Source organism: Plectropomus leopardus, chromosome 17 (genome assembly GCF_008729295.1).
Source record: "Plectropomus leopardus isolate mb chromosome 17, YSFRI_Pleo_2.0, whole genome shotgun sequence".
Taxonomy (NCBI): Eukaryota; Metazoa; Chordata; class Actinopteri; order Perciformes; family Serranidae; genus Plectropomus; species Plectropomus leopardus.
In genome coordinates this window covers 6,075,960-6,099,633 of record NC_056479.1, presented here as the reverse complement: position 1 = coordinate 6,099,633, position 23,674 = coordinate 6,075,960, and the positions used below count along the sequence as shown (strand labels likewise).

Genomic DNA, 23,674 nt, shown 5'->3' with positions numbered 1-23,674 from the left:
TGCTGCAGGCTCACACTGCACGCAATCTGTTCATTATGGAGCAAGAAACTGAACTCAGCATCTGGACATTGTGCTTTCTGTCTCACTGACACTTGACATCATTTCAAGGCAGTGATATCGGGTCAGATGCTTCCCAGAAATCCTTTTTTTTTTTTTTTTAAACAAAAAAGAAATATTCACTAGAGACGAGAAACAAGAACGGAGAAATCTGCAGCAAATTCATCCCCTTTGGTGTACAAACTAAATAACTACAAAGCCTCCCTGGTCGCCCTCAGGTTTCCAAAACAAACACATTCCAAATCTAATTTATAATGTTTCAGTTTTATGTACACAACGGCAGGAGGCAAACTTAACCAAAACCCAGCTGAGAAATGACAAAAAATAAAATAACTGAAAACTTGTTGAGCTTCAGTTCCTGTTGATGGCTTTACCTGTGTGCCGTTTCAGGCTCCACCTCCTCTAAAATGGCCTGTAGCGATGTAAGTTCATTAATCATCATTTCGTCAATTAACAATTTCGATGATAAACGGAGAGAGAATGCAGATCAGCAGTTCAGTTCCCAGAGCCTTCGCGTGTCAGCAACAGTCCAAAAATATGAAACAAAAGCAGCAACTTCTCTCATGAAAGAAACTGGAATCAGCACCAAGAATAACACTTCAAAAGAGTAATTGGCAACGGTTGAAACCATTTTTCCTCTGTTGTGAGGACTGAATCTGCCTCTTCTCTGCCCGTGTCAAAAAGTTTGCAATCCTGCATCACTGACACATAGTCCTGGGCTTAGCAGAGCCGCGCTGCATGATGAGGAGCACTGGAGGTAAACAAGTCTGTTTACAAATAGCAACAATGCATCTTGGTGTTCAAGAGCTGGCAGTGGACGTCGCTGTGAGAAAGCATCCGAGACGCCTCCAAAAGACCACCGAGTGTTTCTGAGGAATAAAAAGATCTAGCACCGGCAGAAACTGCACTCCCAGTATGTATCTAATCCAGGACTCTGATCCAGGATGTCTGAGCAGGTTTGTTTGTCTCAAGTACTCAGAAAAATGACCAGTACAATAAATATCAATGTAGCAGTGATCAGATGGAGAACCTCAGAGATGACAGAGACTGTAGAGAGTAGGTTTGGGCGGTATCACGGTATTTTGGTATACAAGGGTATTAAGAAATCCAGATGGTGTATTTTTTAATACTGACCTAAATAAAGATGCTCCTCTTTCTATTAAACTCATTGCATGTGGTGCAAAGCATGCACCACTAGAGCTCAATCTCTGGTCTCTACTGATGAAACCATAGACTGTGTATGGGTGGAACAGGCAGCTGAGCTGAAAGACACAGCAACACCTAGTGGTGGAGGGAGGAGTTACAGGACTGTAAACAGCCGGTGCCTCCCTCTGTCGTGGCCAGCAACGACAGAGGGAGGCATGTTTTTGACATCTAACTTCTAACTTAAGGATTTATTTCAACCAAACCACAGCTGGTGGTTACTAGCAAGAGTAACTAAGACGGTTTGGGTGAGTTTCAATGACATGTTTTTAATGATGAGTTAATGAGGTGATTAAGCCTCATCAGTCTTCTGTGACTGAGAGAGAGTTGAATTCAAAAGGTGTACAGTTGCATATAAGTGTGGGAATATTACTTTCATAACATTTTATGGTTTTCTATTGTGTATTTATTAGCCTGAAAGGCTGAAAGTAAGTAGCGCTCTCACACTTGGGGGATTTTATACCATCTTATACCATCATACACCATAACATACTGTATACCAGTGAAATTTCAGGAAGGTATGAAGGTATGAAATACCACCCAAACCTATCAGAGAGACTTGATAACACACCTGGTAAGCAGATCAGAGACACGGATGCCTTACTAGAGACCTGAAGACCTAATCAGAAACCTGATTAGACACCCAGAGCACCAACTGGTGTCGTGGAAACTGTATGAGACACCTGGACACATAACCTCCTCATCAAATCCTCAAGACTTGATAAGAAACAGAGAGTGGATGACAATCGTTAAGAGTCCTGGACACTTGATTAGAGACCTGATTGAACATCTTTGACCCATGGCTGTGACACTGATGTGAAAGAAAATACACTCAGTACGAAAGATAACCTTTGGTGGAGCTGAAGTTGGCTGGAAAGTCAGTGATTTGTGCTTCCAAACAAGGAAGACAAAAGAAAATAATCTTAAGTTTGTAAACTAAACAATGGAGTGAGCACAAAACAAATCTGACTGTTCATCAAACTGCAGGTCAAGATGGACATAAAAACCAAATTGTAGATGTCATACATCCTGTCACATCTATGGTAGACATGACGTACAATAAGAAAATAATGACTCTTGGCTTCAAGTTTTTCCTAACTCCTCACTTTTCTGAAGTACTGAAATGTTAAATACCTGTGAACCTGTGCACATCTTTGACAGAAATGTGTGAAAAACAAATGACTCGTGCTAAAAAGTTCATTGTTTCTGATGTAACCTGCCTTAGAAAACATATTCCCTGCAGTAACCTGTGCGTGTTTGAACACCTGTTTGTCTGTCTCCCTTTTTTCAAGTTCTAGCCGTCATTATCTTTTTGGGGATTTTTGCTCTGCTCGATTTTAAATTCAGTTTAAAACAGCTGAAAAGTTTCTGCTGTGTGGTCAGCCTTTCTGTCACAGCTCCTCCTTCTGCTGCTGCTGGTTTCCATTCTCCACAATGCTACTGTAGCTAGTCTCATCGTTACAGGGCGTACACTCGGATGGATCCAGATCGGGATCTGGATCCAGCTCTGGTTGGGACTCCACGGCCGTCTCCCAGTCCTCCTCTTCCTCCTCCTCCTCCTCCTCCACCCTGTCTTTGTCCCTGTGAGCGTTTTGGCTCTGCAGCAGGCGGAGGCGGGCCATGGCCTGGTCGATGGTCTGCGTGGTGATCAGGTTGAAGTCGTGCATGCTGATCAGGTGCAGCAGGAAGTTCCGACAGAGGTTGTTTTTGACGATGTGGAGGCCGTGGTGATTGGCAAACAGCAGGCAGGACTTGTTCATCTGGTTGTCGGCTATGAAGCTGGAAAGAAGACAAAAGAGTATATGAGGCGAATGCAAGCAAAACTATGTAAGAGACTGTCTAACAAGGGCACCATTTCATTTTAATGTGATGGGCAGTAGTACCACAGAAATACATACCATGGGTGCCGTGTGATTTTAAATACTGTCATTTTTCTTTTAACTTCATACTTGAGAGGCTGTAATGTTTTGCATGCAGTGTGCATCACGTGCCCAGGAGGTTATGCCTGAGCTACACTGCATGTGTGAGCAGTTTGTGTTCACATTTGCAGCGTTTGTTGTTGTGGTGCTGCTGCAGAGCTACCAACTGTTGTAACTACTGTATTTACACAATTAAAAGTGCATACTCCAATGATTTATGAAGTCGTACAGCTACTGTGCTGTCAACAAACATGGTCCTACAAATGTTTCACAGTAAAATGTCTTGTGACAACAACTGAAGGGCTTCTGTTGACAGAATCACTATCAAAGGTCTTTTATTTTTGAAAGAGAAACAGGGAAGATTTAGTAAAAAATATACATTTCTGTTTCCTCATCTATGTGACAGACAAAGACATTTAAACTGCAGTAAAAGGTGACATACAGTCAATGTAATTATCAAAAGACCATTTTCACACACAAAAGTCACATGTGTCTGCTGCAGAGCCGTATACAAGTTCTGCTCTACTGGCAATGGTAAAGCAGTCTACAGCCTATTTTAGCAGGTTTACCCGAGTTTGAAAAACCCACATAAACATGCTAATTTGGTTGGGAAAGGGGTATTACTTGACCCTGTCCCTGCTTTATACACACCCGTGCTTCATGACATGGAGGTTCCAGAGCTTCATGATCTCCTTCTCCCCCTCGTTGACATCAGTGAACTCCTCAATTTGCTGCAGTGAGATCAGAATAAACAGACTTTAGATCAGAATTTAGACAGGATATACTCATTCATTCATTTTAATTTATTAAAAGCCTTGGAAAACAGATTGATGGTGAGCCCTCATTTTCAATCATGCTGAGGTACATACAACATTCAACTCAAAACTATTATCAAAACAGAGAAATACAAGGCTTGTATAATATAAGGAAAACAAGTAAACAAACAAATCAAAAAACAATGACAGTCACAATCAATGAAATTAAACCTTGGAATTCTCTCATTGTTAACAATGAGGACATCTTAAAATTTTCCTGAAGCATATTCCAAGCATGTGGGGCATTGTAGGAAAAGGCTGATCTTCCTAGTTTAGTGAGAATTTTTGGCACCTACAGGGTGAGCCACGTCTGAGAACCGGTAAGATGGCGACCAACACTCAATATTAGCATGGGTGAGAGATAGGAGGGGAGCTTTTGAAGAGAGCTTTGTAAATAAATAAAAAGGAATGCTGGTCCCTCCTCACAGAAAGAGCAGGCAAGCCAGGTTCCTTTTTTTTTTTTTTTTTTACACTCTCAGGTTTCTAAAGCAAAGTTGAGCAACAGAAGCAGTGACAGGACAACATTCTGTCCCTGAAACTGCTTCTTCTGCCAAAAATTCCATCAACTGGATAAACATTGTCAGCTGGTGTTCTTTGAGTTTTTCCAAATTGAGATAAACCTGCAGACATTGCTGTCCTCATCAGGGATATTTTCTCTTAACAAAGCTCCTCCAGAGCCCAAAATATGATACAACTCCTTTACCAGGTAGAGCATGCTCATCATCGACAAGTAAACTGGTCTTCATGTGTGGTCTTTTATTTGCTCATTCAGCTGTGAGCTAACCTTAGCTGTCTTCTCTTTGAGCCAGTCGGGGTCCCTCTCGTCCTCGCTGTCCACTTCCATCTCCTGAGGCCGGAGTGGCACGCAGCTGTCGCTATGGAAGTAGAGACGGTTGTGTCCGCTGATGATCGGCTGCTCCTGATCACCTTCCTCAGGCTCCAGGAACTCAGACAGACTTGCCTTTGTCCTCTTGGGTCTGGACAGAAAAAAAGACAGTATAAAAACACATAGAAAGACAACATTCACATTGGGAATTACTGGCACCATTGACAGGAAATAAGGCTGTAGAAAGTTCAGTCATACCTGCAGACGACAACGTGGGTGACGGCGGTCCTCTTGACTGGGCCGTTCCTGCTGAAGGCGAAGCCCGGCTGACTGTGGATGTCCTGAGGGTTCCCTGCATACGAACCATCGTAACACTCGTTGATGGAGACCTCGATCTTTGCTCCTTTAGGATGAGGCTGCCAAAGATCAGAATAAGGACATGTGAATAAAACAAACTTCAAAATAAACATAAAGACATCTTGAAGATGATTCAAGACTGGTTACATCTTTTAAACCACTTCTTGCAATCGTAAGTCTAAATCTTTTGGGGAAAAAAAGGCTTTTATCAGTGTGAGCCTAATCTGAAGTTCTAATAATGAAAAGAAAAGTGTGGCCTTAAACATCACTGCTTTGTCCAGACATGTGATTTGCTCAGTGAACATTTCAAAAAAAAAAAAAGGAAAAAAAAACTGAATAAAAGAATATTCCCACACTTTTGTAAACATTTCTTTCATATTTTTTCCATGACTTTTAGAGGACCTAATGAATATATATATATATATATATATATATATATATATATATATATTTTTTTTTTTTTTTTTTTTTTAATTTTTTTTTTTTTTTTTTGCTCCACTTGCAGGGTGTTTTTCAAACATATCAAATTCAAACAGAACCTCTGGTAACTGTTTCACATGAAGGGAGAGATGGAAACGGAGAAAATGAATAAACGTGCATGATGGTTAACAAGATGCATCGTCGCATATCAAAGTTACATTACATCAAGGTTATCCATGGAAGGTTACTGAAACAGTTTCACCAAACACAACAACATTTCTTGACTAATACAAAGCTTTCAGTGATTTTTAACCCTTTGACAGCTGGATGACATCACTTTGCTTGCACTGTGTACAGATGCCTTTCACAGGTATTTTGACTGCTGAGAAAATTGGTTTGATTTCTTTTGAAAACATGGGAAAAAGGCAATGAGCAACTTGGCAAGAAATGTCCTACAAGTTGCAAGAAATTCATATTTTTAGAAATTATATTAAAAAAGCTCAGGAAAAATGTAAATTTATAATTATAATAACATATTTAAAATCGTAAAATCCAGGTCATTTCCCTGATTGTTTTTTGGTTTTTGTTTCCTTATGTTAAGGTAATTTTCTCCCACTTTACTATTTTTTTTCACATTTTTGGCTAATTTCTTCTAATAAGTTGATGGTTGCCATTTTCCCATTTTTGAGAGAAATCAAGCTAATTATCAAAAGGTTCAAAATTCAGACTTTGCCAAAAATTTTAATTATTTTTACTTATTCTGAAAATTTTCTAGGCCTAGAAAACGTGATTGTGAACAGTGGGAGGCCTTATATTATCATAATAGTACAGTATATATACTAGCTACTTTTTCATTTTATATCTCTGTTAAATCTGCCGTTTTACTTTAACTTTTTGTAATTTTCAGGATTTTTAGGGTTTCTAGACAGTGTGAGTCAGTCTCACCACGTAGTTGAAGATGAAGCGGGAGTGAGACAGTTTGAGGTGTTTGATCAGACTGTAGAGCTTCCTGCAGTTGAGGGTACACCAGGGACAGTGGAGGTCATCTCTAGCCTCCGTCTGCTGCCGAGTGTTGTTGTTGTACTGGAACTGGACGGGAAAACAGACACAGTCAGCACGACAGAGACAAACCTGACACAAGTTGGTAAAAGAGTAAGTCATGTAAAGAATGAAAAACAAAAAAAGAGAAAAAGAAGTTCAAACTCTGTTGAGTTCAAATGTGGCCGATTGCCGTGTAAAGTGGGTTTGATTAATGGATCGTTTGTATTGGATAGTTACAAAATATGTCAAATACAAACTAATTGTTTCTGAGCACCTTTGGCTTTCTACATTCATTGTATTTAGGCAGGATGTCATGACATAATACTGTAGCCTGATGGCACACTCTGATAGTGGTGTCATTCCTGCACACAAAGTTGATAATATGATGGTGTTTCAGTGACTAAATAATTAAAAGTTGGTCATAAAACAGTCTCTACAGATGATTTAGCCTGAATGCCCATGAGACTTTTTAACTCATTTCTGGTGAACTGTAATTTATTTGAAGATGTGAAAAGATACAAACTCTTGCAGGTGAAAGTGTGCCACGCAGATACACAATCAGGTGAGACTGACCTGGTAAAAGATGCGTAGCTTCTGTCGGGGCTCAGCTGAGATTTGTTCTCTTCTGGTTTGAACATCAGCATTTATTGATTCTTTAACAGCTGCAGCACAGAGGAGAAAGAAACCATCAGTCTCCTCTGACGTTTGCAGAATCAGTGACATCTTTTAGATCACTTCTTAAAACTGTGCTGTTATGTTTCTTGCTCACCCAGAGTGTGTGTGGCTCTCAGGGTGCTTGGTCTGGTGTCCTGGTTGGTCTCGGAGTTGCGGGTGGCCAGAGGTTTAGCCACAGGTGCTGTGGAACGATCACAGGAATCGCTGGTCCAGCGCAGGGTGAACTGCAGGGTGGGTCCCTGAGAGAAATTCTCAAATGGTGGAAGACACTACAAAAAAGAGAGCAACATTTTTCTAATCACTCACATACTGTTCACTAATTAACATGACCAAGAATCAGACAAGCACAAACATTTTTATATTACTTGTTAATGTATTTCTGTCTTTTTTTTTGTTCCATGATGGCACCATGGAAGTGTGGAAACTTGCCGGATTATTTCTCACTTCTTTACAAGTCTCTCGCACGCACGCGCACGCGCACACACACACACACACACACACACACACACACACACACACACACACACACACACACACACACACACACACACACACACACACACACACACACACACACACACACACACACACCACACACACACACACACACACACACACACACACACACACACACCTTTCCGTCCAGGATGGTCTCCCAGGTTGCCCTCTTCTTATTGACCGGACACTCTTCCATCTCTTGCATAGACACCTCATACTCTCCATCGAGCAGCTGCAGACGCCTGCACACAAGGAGCACAACAGCATGTTCTCACTTGATGATTCTGCTACACAAGCGGTGAGAACAAACTTTTTCCTGTGTGTCAGGAGGTGACAGTTTGTGTGTCGGACTGGGTGTGTGTTTCACCTGTTTTTATCAAAGACAGTCATCTGAGCCACAAATGTGGTTTCTCCCTCCTCCCGGTGAGAGGAGCTCCTCCTCTTCCTGTTTACCACTTCCTCTGTAAAATCTGAGACAGACACATGATGACAAATGTACCCCTTCTCTACCACAGGAGATCAAGGATGGTACGTAGAAATGGTCTGAAACATCTTGTCAGAGAATCTTGAGCGAACACATAGAGACAAAAAACCAGTGTGGTGACGCGGTGATGCGTTTGCCTTCACGCATCAGTCAAATTACACTTACAGTTTACATCCATGTCTCTGAAAACATGGATGCTTCATACACATCTTCCCCCCAGCAGCACAGAAGAGCTATACAATCAGCACAGTTTCAAGATCAGTGTCACCAATTCAGTATCTGACCAAATATCCTACCTACTGTGTTTTTGCAGCACATTATATGTCACAGTTGACCTTTTGGATATAAAATATCAAAACTTCATCATTATATTCCATTAGAAATTTGTGTGAAATTTGAGGGAATAAATTCTTGAATTATGGCCAAGATCATATTTTAGGAGGTCACCATGACCTTGGCCTTTGACCTTCAACCACTGGATTCTAATTACTCTGTTCCTGAGTGGACGCTTGTGCCATATTTAAGGAAACTCCCTGGTACACCCTTGAGATTTTATATTCCAAGAATGAGACTTGTGCAAGGTCGGTGGCCTTGACCTTGGCCTTAACCACCAAAATCGAATCAGTTCATCTCTGAGTCCAAGCGAACATTCACTCAAGGCATTCTTGAGATATAGCTATCACAAGATTGCGCCTGGCGGACAGATGAACAACCCATCTAGACTACTAACCTGATGAGTACCATGTCGTTATTACTGATAGAAGTGATGGAAAAGACTCTGAAAATGAGACCAATGTTGAAGAAACCAGGAACAATTCTTAAAAAATCATGTCCAGACGCTCACCTCGGTTGTGGTGGTTCTCTCCGTTGGCCAGGCCATTGATCTGTGTTCGAGAGTATCCGGGCCTTGACACTCTAAAGAGCAGCGAGTAGGACTTGACCATGTGAGAGTTGCTGGGTTCAAACTCGCTGCTGGGAACCAGCAGGGAGGGGAAGGAGCCCGGCTTGGCCTGGACTCCAGCGCTCGTGTCTGGGTTGAGAGGAACCTGCTTCTTCCCTGTAGGGACCTGCCTCACCGGACAACTCACATCCTGAACAGGAGGCAGGCAAACACATTTCAGATGCATTTCACTCATACCTGAAAATTAAATAAAACTCCAGAAAAAGCAAGAACTGTGCCGGAGATTCCTTACAATCATCACACTCACCTTCCTCTTCTTGTGACAGACTTTGACCAGCAGCACCTCCAGAGAGACAGAGTTCTGCTCATTCTCACTGTCCTGAGACGGCTTCCCTGTGAACACCACGACGCAAACCAGGACAAAAAACTTACGGTAGGTTACCCTGAATCAGCAGAAATATTAGATCTTGCGTGGAACAAACTTACCAGCTTTATGAAAGAAGCCAGTAAAGGTGAGCTGCAGATTAGAGGCCAAGCTGTGAATAAAAAGACACACAAACATTTAACAAAAATTTTAATTCTAGTAGGCGAGTTTTACTAGTATAAATAACCTGCTAGATGTTCACAAGGTTCATTATGTCTTCAAGTAGGACTGTTTCTGTCAGGATGTTGCAGAGTATTTTTTTTTTTTAACTTTTTGTCAATCCAAAATACTGACAAAAACCAGCACGTCCCGCCTGATAAAATTCATACATGGGATATTAATTATCATGATAGCTCAACAAATCACTATCCTAACACTAGTTTTTACAAGTATGTTCTAGTTTTGCTTTTTAGTTATTTTGCTAACTGAAAAGTACACGAGGGTGAGAAAATAAAAGTTTGTCCAACAATTTCCAACAATTTTGTGATTCATGCCAGCCATCAGACATGATGTGTCTTTATTTTGGAAACTATCCCTTTAATATCTAGTTGTATTAGGCTCTTGCAGGAACGTTACAAGTCACTGAGGAAGACATAAAAAGCATATGAAAATTATCACCAATGAAATGACAACAACAACAATAATAAAGGCACAGACAAATGTGCAACATTAGGTCTCTGTGACGTGTTTACCTGTGACCCTGCTGTTCGCCTCTCATCTTTTCCACTTTGAACAACAGATTGTCAACCTTGGAGCTTTTCCTGAACATGCAGACAAACAGCAGGGGTTAGCAACAACACCATCACCATCCAACACTGATCTACAGGCAGAATAACAGATCACGAAACAGGCAAAGACATTCTATACAGAAATAGGTCAAAGACAAATTCAGTCTACTGGCTAACATCATCTGCTATAATTGTACTTTTGATGTTCACAAACAAGTCGACTGTATACTAATCCTGGTCACACTAATGCAGATACTTTACATAACATGATATGCTTTAAATACTATAAACCAGTGATACTCAACTTACAGCCCAGGGGCAAAATGCGACCCCCAATAATAATAATAATAATAAGAAGAAGAAGAAGAAGAATAATAAGAATAATAATAACAACAACTTTATACATATAGGACCTTTAAAATTGATTGCTTATAAAGTGCATTGACAGACAAAGCAAAGGCAGGAACTCAAGGAATAATAAAAATAGACATCAACGATCAAGCCAAACTGAGAAAGGTGTAGGACCGTTAAAAAGGTCAGTACAAAATACATATACAAAGGTCAAAAGAGTAAAGCCAATTTGTAGAGGCTTTTAAAAAAAACAAAATAAAAATAATAAGTAAACAAAGGTGGTAATAGGGTGCTGTGTGGCCCTCTAACCATTTTCACAAAAATAAATAAACAAAGTGATTAACACTGAAAACTGTTTGATACTTTAACTGTACATATGGTGCCAGAGTGCAAAAAACAGCATCAAAGTAGAGCTCGTGCCAAAGGAGGATCCCCCGCACCCCAAGACAGAGGTCAGCTATGTCCCTTAGTCCTAAAATCCTGAAATGTCCTACAATCCAAGAAATATCCTGAAATCCTAGAAACATCCGAAAATTCTACAAATGCCCCAAAAATTCTAGAAGCATCCTAAAATCCAAAAATGCCCTAAAATCCGAGAAATATCCTAAAATCAGAGAAAAGTCATGAAGTCCTGCAAACGTTCTAAAACAGAAATGAGAAATTTCCTCAAATCTGAGAAACATCCTAAAAATGTCCTAAACTCCTTCAAATGTCCTAAAATCCAGATCTTACAAACATGTATGGGACTGCTGTGACTGGTCCTTGGTCTTCTGTGGCCCCCAAGCAAAGCAAGTTGAGAATCCCTGCTATGACCTATACTGAATAGCTTGAGCCTGTAAGATCTTGTTTTAATAAACAGGAAACACAAACAAATCTTTAATAAGTAAATGTCACTAGAACTGACAATCATCTGTTGAACAGAGCAGACAATTTGTCTGTGAAGGTTGAAATGTTGTGTAGTTTCCTCACACATACGGAGACGTTAGGTATGTTCCTCACCTTGACTGACTCCACTGACATTCAAACCAAAGTTTTAATTTACACTGACTCGTCTAAAAGTAAGAAAAAACTAAAAAATTGAGCACGAGGTGAAAAACTGTCCCAACAAATATTGGGAATCTTATATGTATAATAATCACATCTTTCAATAATCAAGTTGTACACTCAATGCTGCTGAAATGTGAGGCACTTTGCACTGTACATTATAGACATTACACGTTATCCTAAAAAATATGACAACACATCACTAAATCAAAAAGGAAAAGAAAATCTTTAGGAAAATAAATCTTTAGGAAACCTGCCTGATTACAATGACAGTTTTATTGGGTAAACGCAATTCCATAGCAAACAGCAAATTCCTCAGTAAAAAATAAATTAATAAATCCATTATCCAATGTTTCATGTCATTTCAATGTGTTCACTACCAAGATAATAATTTTGAGAATATATTTAACCCACTTGTATTTCTGTAGCCATCTACTGAGGGTAGCAAAATTGTATCAACTAGATGACTGGTCACGCACATTCCTGATATACATACTGAATACATGACCTCAAGGAGTCTACATTTTAAGTGCAGACACTGTGTAGACACTGACTAGAGAATGAAGCAATTCTACATAGAGTTACAACAACCATGAAGCCCACTTATTAAATATTGTGCCGGCATCAAATGAAGCAGCAGGTAGTGTAGATGCTGTAAATAATTGTATTTTATATTTTTCTTCACCACTTTTAAAGAGATGGCTGAGATGATACAGATCATTTTCCTTTGGATTCAAACATGATAGTCATGTAAGATGTTTGTTAAGATTTGGTTGGTATGCACATGCATCACGTGACATTTTGTGTGCTGAACTGAATTTAAATGAAAAGCATGCCCACCTGGCTCAAATCTGCAGCGACTCAGCGGGATCTGAAAGCGCACCCATTAGTACACAGAGTTTTTGGGAGCTCACATAATTCCCACTTCCGTCCAACTTCAACCTGAGCAGCAGTGTAATGAGCCAAAGTAACTGAAAACACCTGTGCGGCCGTGCAGAGCCGTGCAGAACACCAGAATCCACCCTCAAATCTTCAGGTTGTGTTCAGACAGACGTGAGCACTGAATCAAAAAGAGCTGGGAAAAATATGCGGGGTCAACCTGGCTCAACTTTTACATCCAGCAACACACCAGCTTCACACGTGTAGAATAGGCTATGGATTCATTATGGAGAAAAAATTCAAAGAGGCTACAGAGTAGAGAAACTGCTCAGACATTTGGATGGAACGCAGCCAATTTAGGTCACAGAGCCTTATAAAGAGACTGAAAAACTGTCTGTACACAACAGCTTTCCATGAATTGCTGAACCATGAACATGTTGGATTTTAGTTTCTGATCAAATAAAACATTATCGTCCTCGCCGCAGCGGCTGTGGGTTCAATTCCAGCCTTGGCCCTTTGCTGCATGTCCCCCCCCCCCCCCTCTCTCCTCCCTTCACACTTGACCTTTCCTATCCAATTAAAGGGCTTACAGCCCAGAAAAATAATCTTTAAAAAAAATAAATAAAAAAAACATTATCAGCATTGCGTTTTTTTCAGTTTGTTTGTAAACAGTATCTGTGCAGTGGCTCTGTGAGGAGCTTATTCATCTCAGCTTTAAAAGCAGTGTTTCATGGTGTGACTGAAGCACACAGAAGTGCAGCGAAAAGTGAAACTGAAGCGAGCTGCAGCAGAAACGTCACCTGGTTCACTAACTCCACTTCAAATCAGGAATAAAACACGGTCTAACGGCTGCCAGTTTTAGTTCCTAACTGACTCTTGAGCACTGAGCAGCAATCACTGTTCCTCACAGAGGATTAGCACCAATGTGATGAGCGCGTGTCCAAATAAAAACTGCAGAAAACCACCAAACAATTTTAGTGAGGAGTGTATTAGAGAGAGGCTGATAATGTTTTAGTAACCGATAAGGAAGAATTACATTCATAAAAACATTGCATTTGATGTCTTCTTTCTTTTCTAAAAGTTTTAATTGATGTTAAAACTTCAAAATGAAGGACCAAAGAGACTTGTTAACCTAATCTAGTTGATTCAATTCTGAATATCTAAAATGCCTTTAACACCTATTTTCCTACAGTATCGATACACCATTTACAGCTTTATTTCTTGCTCTCTTATTGTTAATGTTTAGTACATTCATTTTGCTGTTCTCTGCCACTAACCAAGCCAAGAAAAGTCGGCGTGGTCACGTTACAAGCCTTGTTTTATTCATCTTTTTTTTTTAATAATAATAATTATTGGATACCCTCAATGTCAGTTTTCAGCTATGATATCACAACTGAGATTGACCATCACTTTTTTTGAGGTGTGGTGTCAAAGATAGAAATTCCAGAATTATGACAACACTAATCTTTAAAAATATTACATGAACAATAGTGCTGCAACACAACAGGAGCTCATACATATCCATAGATTACTCAATTTAATACTTAAATTTCTCCCTTCTTTTGCACATAAATGTGCTTTTGAATGACATAATCAACCAAACAAAACACAAACAAACACCTGCCAGCTTGTGTTCATATCAGGGGTTATCTGCTGATTAACTGATTTATTGGCAGCGCAACAAGGTATCATTTGACATATTTGAATACCAGGGTCACTATAAAACTTGACTTTTGGTACCAATTCCAAGACAACACCATTTTGATACAGTCTGATAAGTAAGGCACATTTCTACAAGAGTCATAACACTAACAGCTGTACAGGAACAATGCCTTAAAAACTGCAGAAAATTGACATAAATACTAATTAATCAGATAAGACACACAGACAGTTGGCAGCTCATGAAAAATGAATTATCGTCCAATATTCAACTTGCACTTCCTTGGTGTTACTTAAATTGAATAGCAGCTGGCAAAAACTAGCTACTTGTCACCATTTTGACATAATCATGCAGCCCACGCCTTTAAACACAGAATAAAATACATAACAAGCAAACCTTTAACACTTCATCCATGTTATAACACAGACATGGCCATATTAACACTCCCCTCAGTCATAAGCAGCCCCACATGTATCAGAGAGATCTTTTTTTCGAGCAGCGTCTGTATGCAAAGCAGCCTAACTGAAAACTTCTCCTATCTCAGCTTTAACTGATCCAGTTAACTCCCACCTACTGCAGCCGACACGTCAGTTCAGTTTCTCTCAAGATAACACTTGACCTGCTTTTTAAGAGACAAACTATTTAACACCAGGTTTCGGGTTTAACACTGAGTGATGAAACCTAAGACAGAAAGAAACAAAGCCACAAACAAAACTGATCTGTTACGCCTGAAGGTTGTCTAAGAAAACTCTCCTCAGGAAAACCAGATTTGATTACCTGTATCACAGCAACATGTGGTATACTGGATTACAAATACAGAACATGAACAGCAAAAGTTTTTCTTTTTACCTTTTGGTGTTATTCCTTGAGTTTCTGTGCGACATATAGGTGAGTGTCCTGTGCAAGAATATAGGCTGAAATGTAACAGAGAAAAGTGTTAAAAAGCCAAGAGATGCAGAAACATTTCCTCTTATCTTGTATGGTCAAGACAATCATGTGACTGTTTCCAAGGAACGGCAACACTCACAGCAATCAAATTCCTAGTGCGCAGGAACCTGTAGATTTGGGTGGGCTCTGCAAATGAATATAGTAACATCATCAGCAAATCACCTTATGTATTATTCAGTCTTTTATTTGAATTTGGATTTTAAACAAGAGTGAAACAAGACAAAGAGCATGATAAGCTCTGCAGACTTAGTGCTGAAAAAGTCATTCATTCAGTGAACAAAAACTCTTAAGAAATCATGTAAGTCATTTATCAGGTAAAAATGTGCTGATTAAAGAGGCTTTGGCTGCTTTTTAAAATTTGTATTTTTACTTTTGACTGTTAGACGAAAAATGATATCTGAAAGCATCATTTGTAGTCAGATAAATGTTTTCACATAATTTTGACATAAAAAACTATATAATTGGTTAAGAATTAATTGATAGGTTCACCAAAAACAATCCTTTGTTGCACCAATGTATGCTATTGAACACGTAGCTAGTTAGAAGCAACAGATAAATAAAAATACTTCAATAATCTGTCTTTATGTTATCTTGTTCAGTTCATTTGGATTTAAATATGCAAACACCCCACTGTTACAAGTTGTGTTAAAAATTAAGTGGATACTCAAGTGCATACTCAAGTACTTTGCTTAAATAAATTTGAGGTACTTGTAATTTACTTTTGTATTTCAAGTTTATGCTACTTTAGATTTTTACTCAACGTCAGAGGGAAATAGTGTGCTTTGTACAGCACCTTCTAAATATGTGTGTGTGTGTGTGTGTGTGTATATATATATATCTGACAGCCTTATTCATTCTGCCAATTACAAATTTTACATCCCATCACTGTGTATTTCTAGACCTGGTCACATTTTTTTTATAATAAACGGAAGGATTGAGTGTTTTTCTGAGCAGAAATGGCACAAACTTAAACAATTACAGCAGTTAACGGAAAATACAGCAATAGTAAACCACGAAGATCAAATTAAATTGTGAAACAATGATAAGGAATATCTTACTTTACAGTGACTACTTCAACTCTTGATGTTTTTAATACATTTTGTTGATAATACCTGACTGCAGGACCTTTACTTGTAGTAGAATATTTCACTGTGAGGTGTTACTTCTTTTACTGCAATACATAATCGAAATACTTTCTCCGCCTCGGGTGGTATATGGACATTAGCCATGGCTAAAATCACAGTGTCCAGTATTAACAAGGATATGACTTGATGTTTGAGAGTTATGGTGGAGGTCAGCTCCACAGCTGTAAAATGATCTGTTCCTTCAGCTATGCAGCCCCTCAGTCACCTCTCCATTCACACGGACCCTGTAAAGCTTTCTGTGACCTCTACTTACACTCCAACACTGATATCTTTAAAACATGCAACTTGATGACAGCAGCAACTCACTCTCGAAGGCCTGTAGGAACAACTCGTGGTCGGCTTGAATGAGTTGCATGTTGGGCTTCTTGGCTGCTGCCATCGCAGAGGAGGACTGGTATAACCCGTTGGCTTTTCCTCCTGAACCCACCGGATGGCTTCCACCTGAGGAGCTCTGCTTCTGTGGCGCCATTGCTAACTAAAACAACAAAAAATACCCAAAGAAACTACCCCACCACCAGATGTGAATTGGCGTTAAAAAATAAACTGAGATCCTCTTCCTTTGTCAAAACAAAAGAGCAGCGTTTGCAGAAAACCACCCGAGCTTAGGCGAAACACTGTTGACTCTCCACGTTAAAAGCGGATAACGGAGGTTTCCATCTTTTGCATTTCACATTGATGAAGCTGCAATACAATGTTATCGTTTAAGGTGCCGGTTAAACACTTAGAGGTCGTTGAACAGGCTTGAAATGCGCGAAACAAGAAATCAGCCTCCGGCAAGCTGACGCGGCTTGCTAGCTAACTGGCTCACTTCCTTAGCCAGTTAGCAACAACCCCGGGCTAACTGGCTAGCATCGTTCGGCACTCTGACCTCTCAAAATAATTACTCGGAGGTTGCTGTCAGTCGACAACCGATTATACACAGAAACGGCACACGTTTTCGGGGGTTTCAATGCCATAGTTTCACCAAAATTCGCATTATATCTCGCCTAGCGCCGGTTGGCAAGTGCACTTAGCGGCACTGGAAAACAGATACAAGCACTACACAATTACATCCGGTGAGTAATTTCTAAATAAATTATAATAAAATGTAAAAGTGTTACACACGCGTTCATTCTGTTTTTTTGCTCAACACATACGCCAATGCAGAAATTTTAACTGGATCCCCGTTAACACATCTACTACATTAAAGGCATATTATCGGAAAAGGTAATCTCGAGGAATTAAATGCTTTTATTTTGAAGGTAAGGTCCATAAGAGTTCCGTTGTGTTTGCCCTAACTTCATCGACTTGTAAAATTTAGGTTGAAGCCTCCACTATGATTATGTGTTGAAAGATCCCGCCTTCCTACAGCCCTATCCAATCACCGTGCTTGTTTGTGAAACGCCAAGCTCTCATTGGTGGGGATATTGGCTGAATTGGAAACAGGAGGGTGAAGCAGATACACATTTGCCGCCTGCAGTTTAGCGAGCCAAACCTAAACAAGGACAAACACAAAACTTCATCAAATTCAATAAATATACCTATATAATTAAAGTCACTTATCGCAATGCAGTACAGGGGAAATAAACGTTTCAAATTAAAGCAGAATAAGTTGTGTATTGTATGTTGTATGTTTTTTTTCCCCTTTAGACAAATAATTTAAAATCACAAAAATACATTAATAAATGTACTTGATCCTTCTAATTTTGAGACATTCGCCTGTTGATGCCAGATTTGGTGTTCTTGGAAAAAAAAGTGGAGAGTGCCCGACCTTTTTATTGTTTGTTTGTTTTTTAAAGAAATGTATCACCCCTGAGCTGCTTGCCAAGTATTTTTCTGCTCCAAAACCAGCAGCAGCATTTGTTAACCATGGTAATCAGTGGTGCTGCTGTCATGAACCAGAGCCGGGCAACAAGTTAGTCTGTGCTGTTTTGTTCCATCAAATCAAATCAAATCAAACTTTATTTATAGAGCACTTTTCATACATTTAATGTAGTACAAAGTGCTTCAAAAGTTAAAAACATAAAAAACATATAAACATGTTAACCAAACCCCCCTCCCAGGCCCACCCACCCCACACCTCCCAGAACACAAACAGAAAGACCACATTAAAAAGACACAGAACAGAATGGCTTTGGATAAGAAACATGGCTGAGCACAGACAACTAAAACTAGGAAACGCCATCATGGAGGGACATTTAGACCAGGAGCTGATCAAAGCTTACTGAGTAATCGCTACAGAAATCACCCCGCCCCACACAGACGGGGTAGTCCACGTCAAAACCATGAAGCTGTGGACAGGACCCCCCCATCCAGCCGAGACAGGGCGACCCCCACGACGATGCCCCCACAGCCAGAGCCAATCACAGCTCCTGGTACAAAGGGCCCTCTGTGAGGAAACACCAGAGATGGAGTAAAAAACAAAAAACAGAATAAGCAAACAATAAAGTAGTTAAGACAACTACTTTTTTAAAAGTTTCACCAAATTTGCCTTCTCGTGAAAAGAAATAACAATTAATCAATGGTGAGAAGATTTGTAAAGTTTGTGGCCCTATTTCTTTCTCATAGAAAATTGACAAACGACACTAATCAGTTTCTTTGAAAATGAATTTGTGACAAACAACAAGAACTGCAAGAAAATAAATAGGTTAATTTTCAGTTAACTAAATTCAGTCCAAAGTGAAAAAATACAGATGCCCAATGACCATACATACATTATTCAACACACAAAATAGTCTTTATATGGTGGCCACATGTGCTGTGTGTTACATGACATATGTGTGAAGTGTCAGTAAAGACTTACATGACCATTGTTAATGCTGCTATGCTATGCTAGGCACTTAAATCCTCTAAACTAAAGCTGGCGAGCCTTTACCTCAGTGCCTCTCTCTATGTGTTGCATCAGACATGAACATGTTACCTGGACTTCCCTGGCTGAGAGTGCAGGACCACATCTGTAATGAGTTAAATGTCCGTAATGAGTTCCATGAACACATCTGTAATGAGTTACATGACAACTTTTGTACTGATCACATCTGTAACGACTTAAATGTCTCTACTTATTCACAGGAAAACATCTGTTATAAATGCTGAAGGTCTGTAATGAGCAACGTGACCACATCTGTAATGACATAAATGTCTAATCATTTACAGGACCACATCTGTAATGAGTTAAATGTCTAATCATTTACAGGACCACATCTGTAATGACATAAATGTCTAATTATTAACAGGACCACATCTGTAATGAGTTAAATGTCTGTGGTGAGTTAAAGGATCACATCTGTATGGATATGTTACCCTATATCTGTTGCATGATCACTGAAAGGGTCCACCAGACACAGAGACATTTGTAAGAGCGCAACACACTTTTACGATTTCATCAAGTAATGTCACATCATTTCCTCTGTCAATCTCAGTGAACCCTATGGGGGCGGGGCTTTGCAAAACAGTGTATTTTTGACTGAGAATTTCAATGACTTTTTCGGTGTGCATCCTAAGAGACACTAAGCATCTGGTGTCCTCGGCAACAGGATCCAGCGGTTTCTTATCACTAGTGAATGCTGTGAATTCAGCTTGGTAAGAATTGGCGGTCTCTCTGACATTAAAACCCCTCTCTGCCAACACTAGGTCCCCTGGGAGCAAATGAGATAAAAAACGGCGTTGCTCTGTGATGAACTTATCACTTGTGCGGCCTCCCCATCCATTGGAAATGAAACAAATAGAACCTTGCGGGCAAAAGGCAATTAAATATTTAACCCTACAGTGTGACTTGTATGTTGAAGAATATTGAGCACCGGCTGAGAATTTACTTGGTTTCTCAATAAATATTTCAAAACAGTCTACAATGCCAACTGTCTTCTCAAAGTTATTGTTCCTAAATGCATATGGAAGATATTTTTTGAGTGATTCACTGTCAGGCCAGATAACTAGGCAAGGCACTAGTCTACAGTACATTACACTAATACAGCGTTTGAAAAGCTCTGAAACAGTAATTGAATCGATGCCAAAATAATAAGCCAAAAAATCAAAAGACAGATTCATTCTGAGCTTAATTAAAGCTAACATATACTGCTGAAATACTGGTAGTCCAGACACAGGTTTTAGACAGGGAGCTACAAAACTAAAAACTGCCATCAGTACTGAATATGCTGGTAAACCAGTGAGAATGTAAACCTTTTTATCATTGTTTTTTAGATTCATCTCATTCAGTCCCCTTCTATCCATTTTTTCTTTGAGCAGCATATTTTCAGTCCTTAGAGCATGGCATTCCAGCTCAAGAGATTTAATGCGTTTCTTACAGTTCTCACTGTCACATGCTGGAGTTGCTTTATCTTCATTATCATCAGGAATAGGCTTGAAATCATTTTCATGTTCTTTGTGGGCAGATTCCTTCACGGCCAATTGTCCTGTGAGAATCTGGTCTGCACTATGCTGCTTCTTGCTGTCTGGAGGACACTCTGCTGGAAGGAGGACTGTAGAAGCCGATGACTTCTCTGCTTGCTGTCTTCTTTGGAGTTTCTTCTTCTGTTTTCTGTTGATTGCATCTAACTGCATTCTTTCTCTTCTCTCCTTCGGGGGTGATGCAGGTTTGAAGATGGACGGGACGTAGTCAGGCGATCGAGGGTCATCGCTCTTTTCTCCTAAAAGATAAGTAAGTGCACGTCAGGTCATTACAGATACAGCAGATGTCAAGGTTTCAAAATCAGACTCTTACATGAATGTCATTGATAGCAACTATCAAACACTGCTCTCTTCCTCGCTGTAAATACAGTAGAATAAAATAAGCAGACTAGCAGTATTACACTCAACCAACACCAGGGAAGGCAGTCTGCAACACATGCAAAGAAAGTGTCAGCATGGGAGGAACTTTAACATTGTAAAACCTCAGGGAGGTATTTTTAATTATTCATTTTAATTTTAAATTTTCACTTTACATAAAAAAGTTACATGGAACTTGCTGTATATGATGTTAAAAGGTTCAGTTGTAATCAAACATTTGCTAAAAGCATTTAAACAAAGTTTTGTGTTGGAGTTTGTTATATTCCAAATTAAAATTTCGAAAATATGTTGTTATTGTAAATGCATATCGGTTCGAAATATTGGTTATCGGTCTCATTTAGTACTAACAGTCGGTATCGGCCCTGAAAAAAGCAATATCGCTCGATCCCTGGTTTGGAAAAATCCAATATTCCTCATAAAACCTTTCCAATTTCTTATTAAGTGGACATAATAATCCATAACGTTATTCATACCAACAACAGAAAATACTTTTAACCTTACCTGATATGAAGTGTTCGCTGCAAACGCGAGCATTTTTGATGACCACTTCCGTCCAGTCCTTTCGCCCTATCGCATTTAACCATAGTTGTCTTTGTTTACGTTGACGGAAAGTGGCGGCAGGTATGCGATAAAACTTCACTTTTGAGCATTTGATTCTTCTATTCGTGCACCCAGCAACACAACAAGACGACATTTCCAAACTTCTGTGTATCCTTCAGTCCTGCGGTGGCGATTTGTGTTTCCCTCCTTTGTTGTGCCTCCAGCCTCTTCTTCTGTGGTATTTTATGGCGGTTGGCATTCATGTATCGCATCACCGCCACCTACTGGATTTTGTCAGACCAGAGCCCTTTAAGTTTATTCTAGTTGTCAGACAACACAGATGATGATTTTGGGAAAGGAGGAGCCAGGAGGAGTGAGATACAATGTGCTATTTGAACAACTGATCTAAAAATAATCATGAGGTCTGTTAAGGAAAAGATTTGTGGGAATAGCATTTGAAAAGGCGCAGCGAACACTTGTGTACCATCTTCTGTCAAGTGCAAGTAGGCAAAATAAACATGTCAACGATAAAGCTATTTTAGCTGTAATATCATATGTTGCATGTGTAAATGTATGCTAAAAGTCCAAATAAAAAATGAGTAGTATTTAAAACGCTTAAGTTATATTTATTTTGAAAGACTGTTTTTCAGTGACTATTACAGTGGCTTTTATCTTCCTGTGCTCCATAACATAACCAACATCACTCTCTGTAAATCCACATAAATATGTACACTGGTGTACACGGCACTGTAAGCAGACCAACTTTACACAATAACATATAAGTATGATCATTTTTAAAATGAATAATACATCGCAGAACTAATTTCCCCGTCTTCTTTTAAACCTGCAGCATGTTGCTCTGTAATGATCACACTGTACCATGTAATAACAACAATATAGTAATAACAAAAATGTGTCCAGTAATAAAAAAAAAATCTATAGTATTAATTCATTTGAAGTTCCCTCATTGTTATCCCCTTATTCCAGAATCTTACCTCTTGTTTCCATGTATCTATATCAGTATGTGCTGTATTGGTAAACAGTCAGTACAAAAAAATTACAATTTACTATTACTTATTATAAATTAAAATGAGGAAGAATTATGCTAGACATGTAGGGAAGTAATCTAAAGCTTTTCCCATAATATATTTATATCAACATGTAATATTATGAGTGTTATACTTCAGAAGTGTTTACAAATTTACCAGATGATTCCAAACCACACAATTAAAAGTTACACATGTAACATTAATGCCCTTGAGTCCAATGAAAATCACTGAATTATAACTTGCACAACATTTATTTTATTTATGATGTCTCTCTCTCTCTCTTGTTCTTTATCTCTGAGCACAGATGAAAAAGGAGCTTCCTGTGTGTGTCTGATGTGTGTGTGTGAGCAGCGTCCTGAAGGCACCGGCACAGAAGAAGCCGACTGTAACAACAGCGTCCTCTGAGCCGGTCGGGACGGGGCGCTCCTCATCGTCCGATCGCCTGGTGGGAGAGGAGGGTGATGTCGGGGGGGACAGAGGAAGTGTTGGACTCACGCGGGTGCTGAGAGTGGCTCAGTGGTCTGCTGTGGTGCTGGACTTATTGGGATGGCTGACGTCCACTCTCAGCTGCCTCACGGGTGCCGAAAACTCAGCGGAGTGTTGCGCTATGAAACAGAAACACAGGTAATGAATTCTTCTGATCTCAACGATACAACATCAGCCAAAGATGAAATAAAACTACAAACAATGGAATAATATTAAAGACGGCTCCTATAATAAATATAATTCACACGTGTAAAGTTTACTTTATCTGAGCTCCACTTTATGTCACTGCTGGTATTTTTGTAGTCTTAGTGAGAGGATTACTTACTGAGCCCACTGAGAGAGAGGCGCTCATCGCTCTCCATCTGGTCCTGTGGTCATCCGTCCTTCTCATCTGGTCCGGCGTTAACAATACCTGAGTTAAAGACACTTGGAGACTTTTCTTTACGTTAGTAAACTTTAAACT

The 23,674-nt window shown here is 39.5% G+C and overlaps 2 protein-coding genes across 2 annotated transcripts; both read right to left on the bottom strand.

Moving 5' to 3' along the window:
- Nucleotides 1-1,538: 1,538 nt before the first annotated feature.
- Nucleotides 1,539-17,378, bottom strand: LOC121956799 (polycomb protein suz12-B-like). The gene is made up of 16 exons (XM_042505194.1): nt 16,682-17,378; nt 15,310-15,356; nt 15,132-15,196; nt 10,313-10,381; nt 9,683-9,732; nt 9,504-9,589; nt 9,140-9,386; nt 8,179-8,281; nt 7,948-8,053; nt 7,408-7,582; nt 7,212-7,300; nt 6,543-6,686; nt 5,079-5,236; nt 4,779-4,971; nt 3,831-3,910; nt 1,539-3,039 (listed from the first exon to the last, which is right to left on the bottom strand). The coding sequence occupies exons 1-16, from the start codon at nt 16,842-16,844 to the stop codon at nt 2,652-2,654; spliced, it is 2,163 nt and encodes a 720-aa protein (XP_042361128.1). The 5' UTR covers nt 16,845-17,378; the 3' UTR covers nt 1,539-2,651.
- A 357-nt stretch (nt 17,379-17,735) lies between these two features.
- Nucleotides 17,736-21,846, bottom strand: LOC121956209. Its single transcript, XM_042504342.1, has 3 exons — nt 21,638-21,846; nt 20,531-20,997; nt 17,736-17,849 (listed from the first exon to the last, which is right to left on the bottom strand). Exons 1-3 carry the CDS (start codon nt 21,828-21,830, stop codon nt 17,736-17,738), a joined length of 774 nt encoding a protein of 257 aa, XP_042360276.1. The 5' UTR covers nt 21,831-21,846.
- Between the last annotated feature and the right edge of the window lie 1,828 nt (nt 21,847-23,674).

Bases quoted from the DNA above. Each gene is read 5' to 3' on its own strand.
- LOC121956799 (XM_042505194.1), bottom strand. From the start codon at position 16,844: ATGGCGCCACAGAAGCAGAGCTCCTCAGGTGGAAGCCATCCGGTGGGT. The intron at 7,583-7,947 runs GTGTGTGTGTGT...TCTTTTTTGTAG, and splicing joins AGACCATCCTGGACGGAAAG to TGTCTTCCACCATTTGAGAA. The intron at 4,972-5,078 runs GTATGACTGAAC...TTTTCTGTCCAG, and splicing joins ACCCACGTTGTCGTCTGCAG to ACCCAAGAGGACAAAGGCAA.
- LOC121956209 (XM_042504342.1), bottom strand. From the start codon at position 21,830: ATGTCGTCTTGTTGTGTTGCTGGGTGCACGAATAGAAGAATCAAATGC. The intron at 20,998-21,637 runs GTAAGGTTAAAA...CTTATCTTTTAG, and splicing joins CAGCGAACACTTCATATCAG to GAGAAAAGAGCGATGACCCT. The intron at 17,850-20,530 runs GTTTACATTCTC...GTCCTTGTTTAG, and splicing joins TAAAAAACAATGATAAAAAG to GTTTGGCTCGCTAAACTGCA.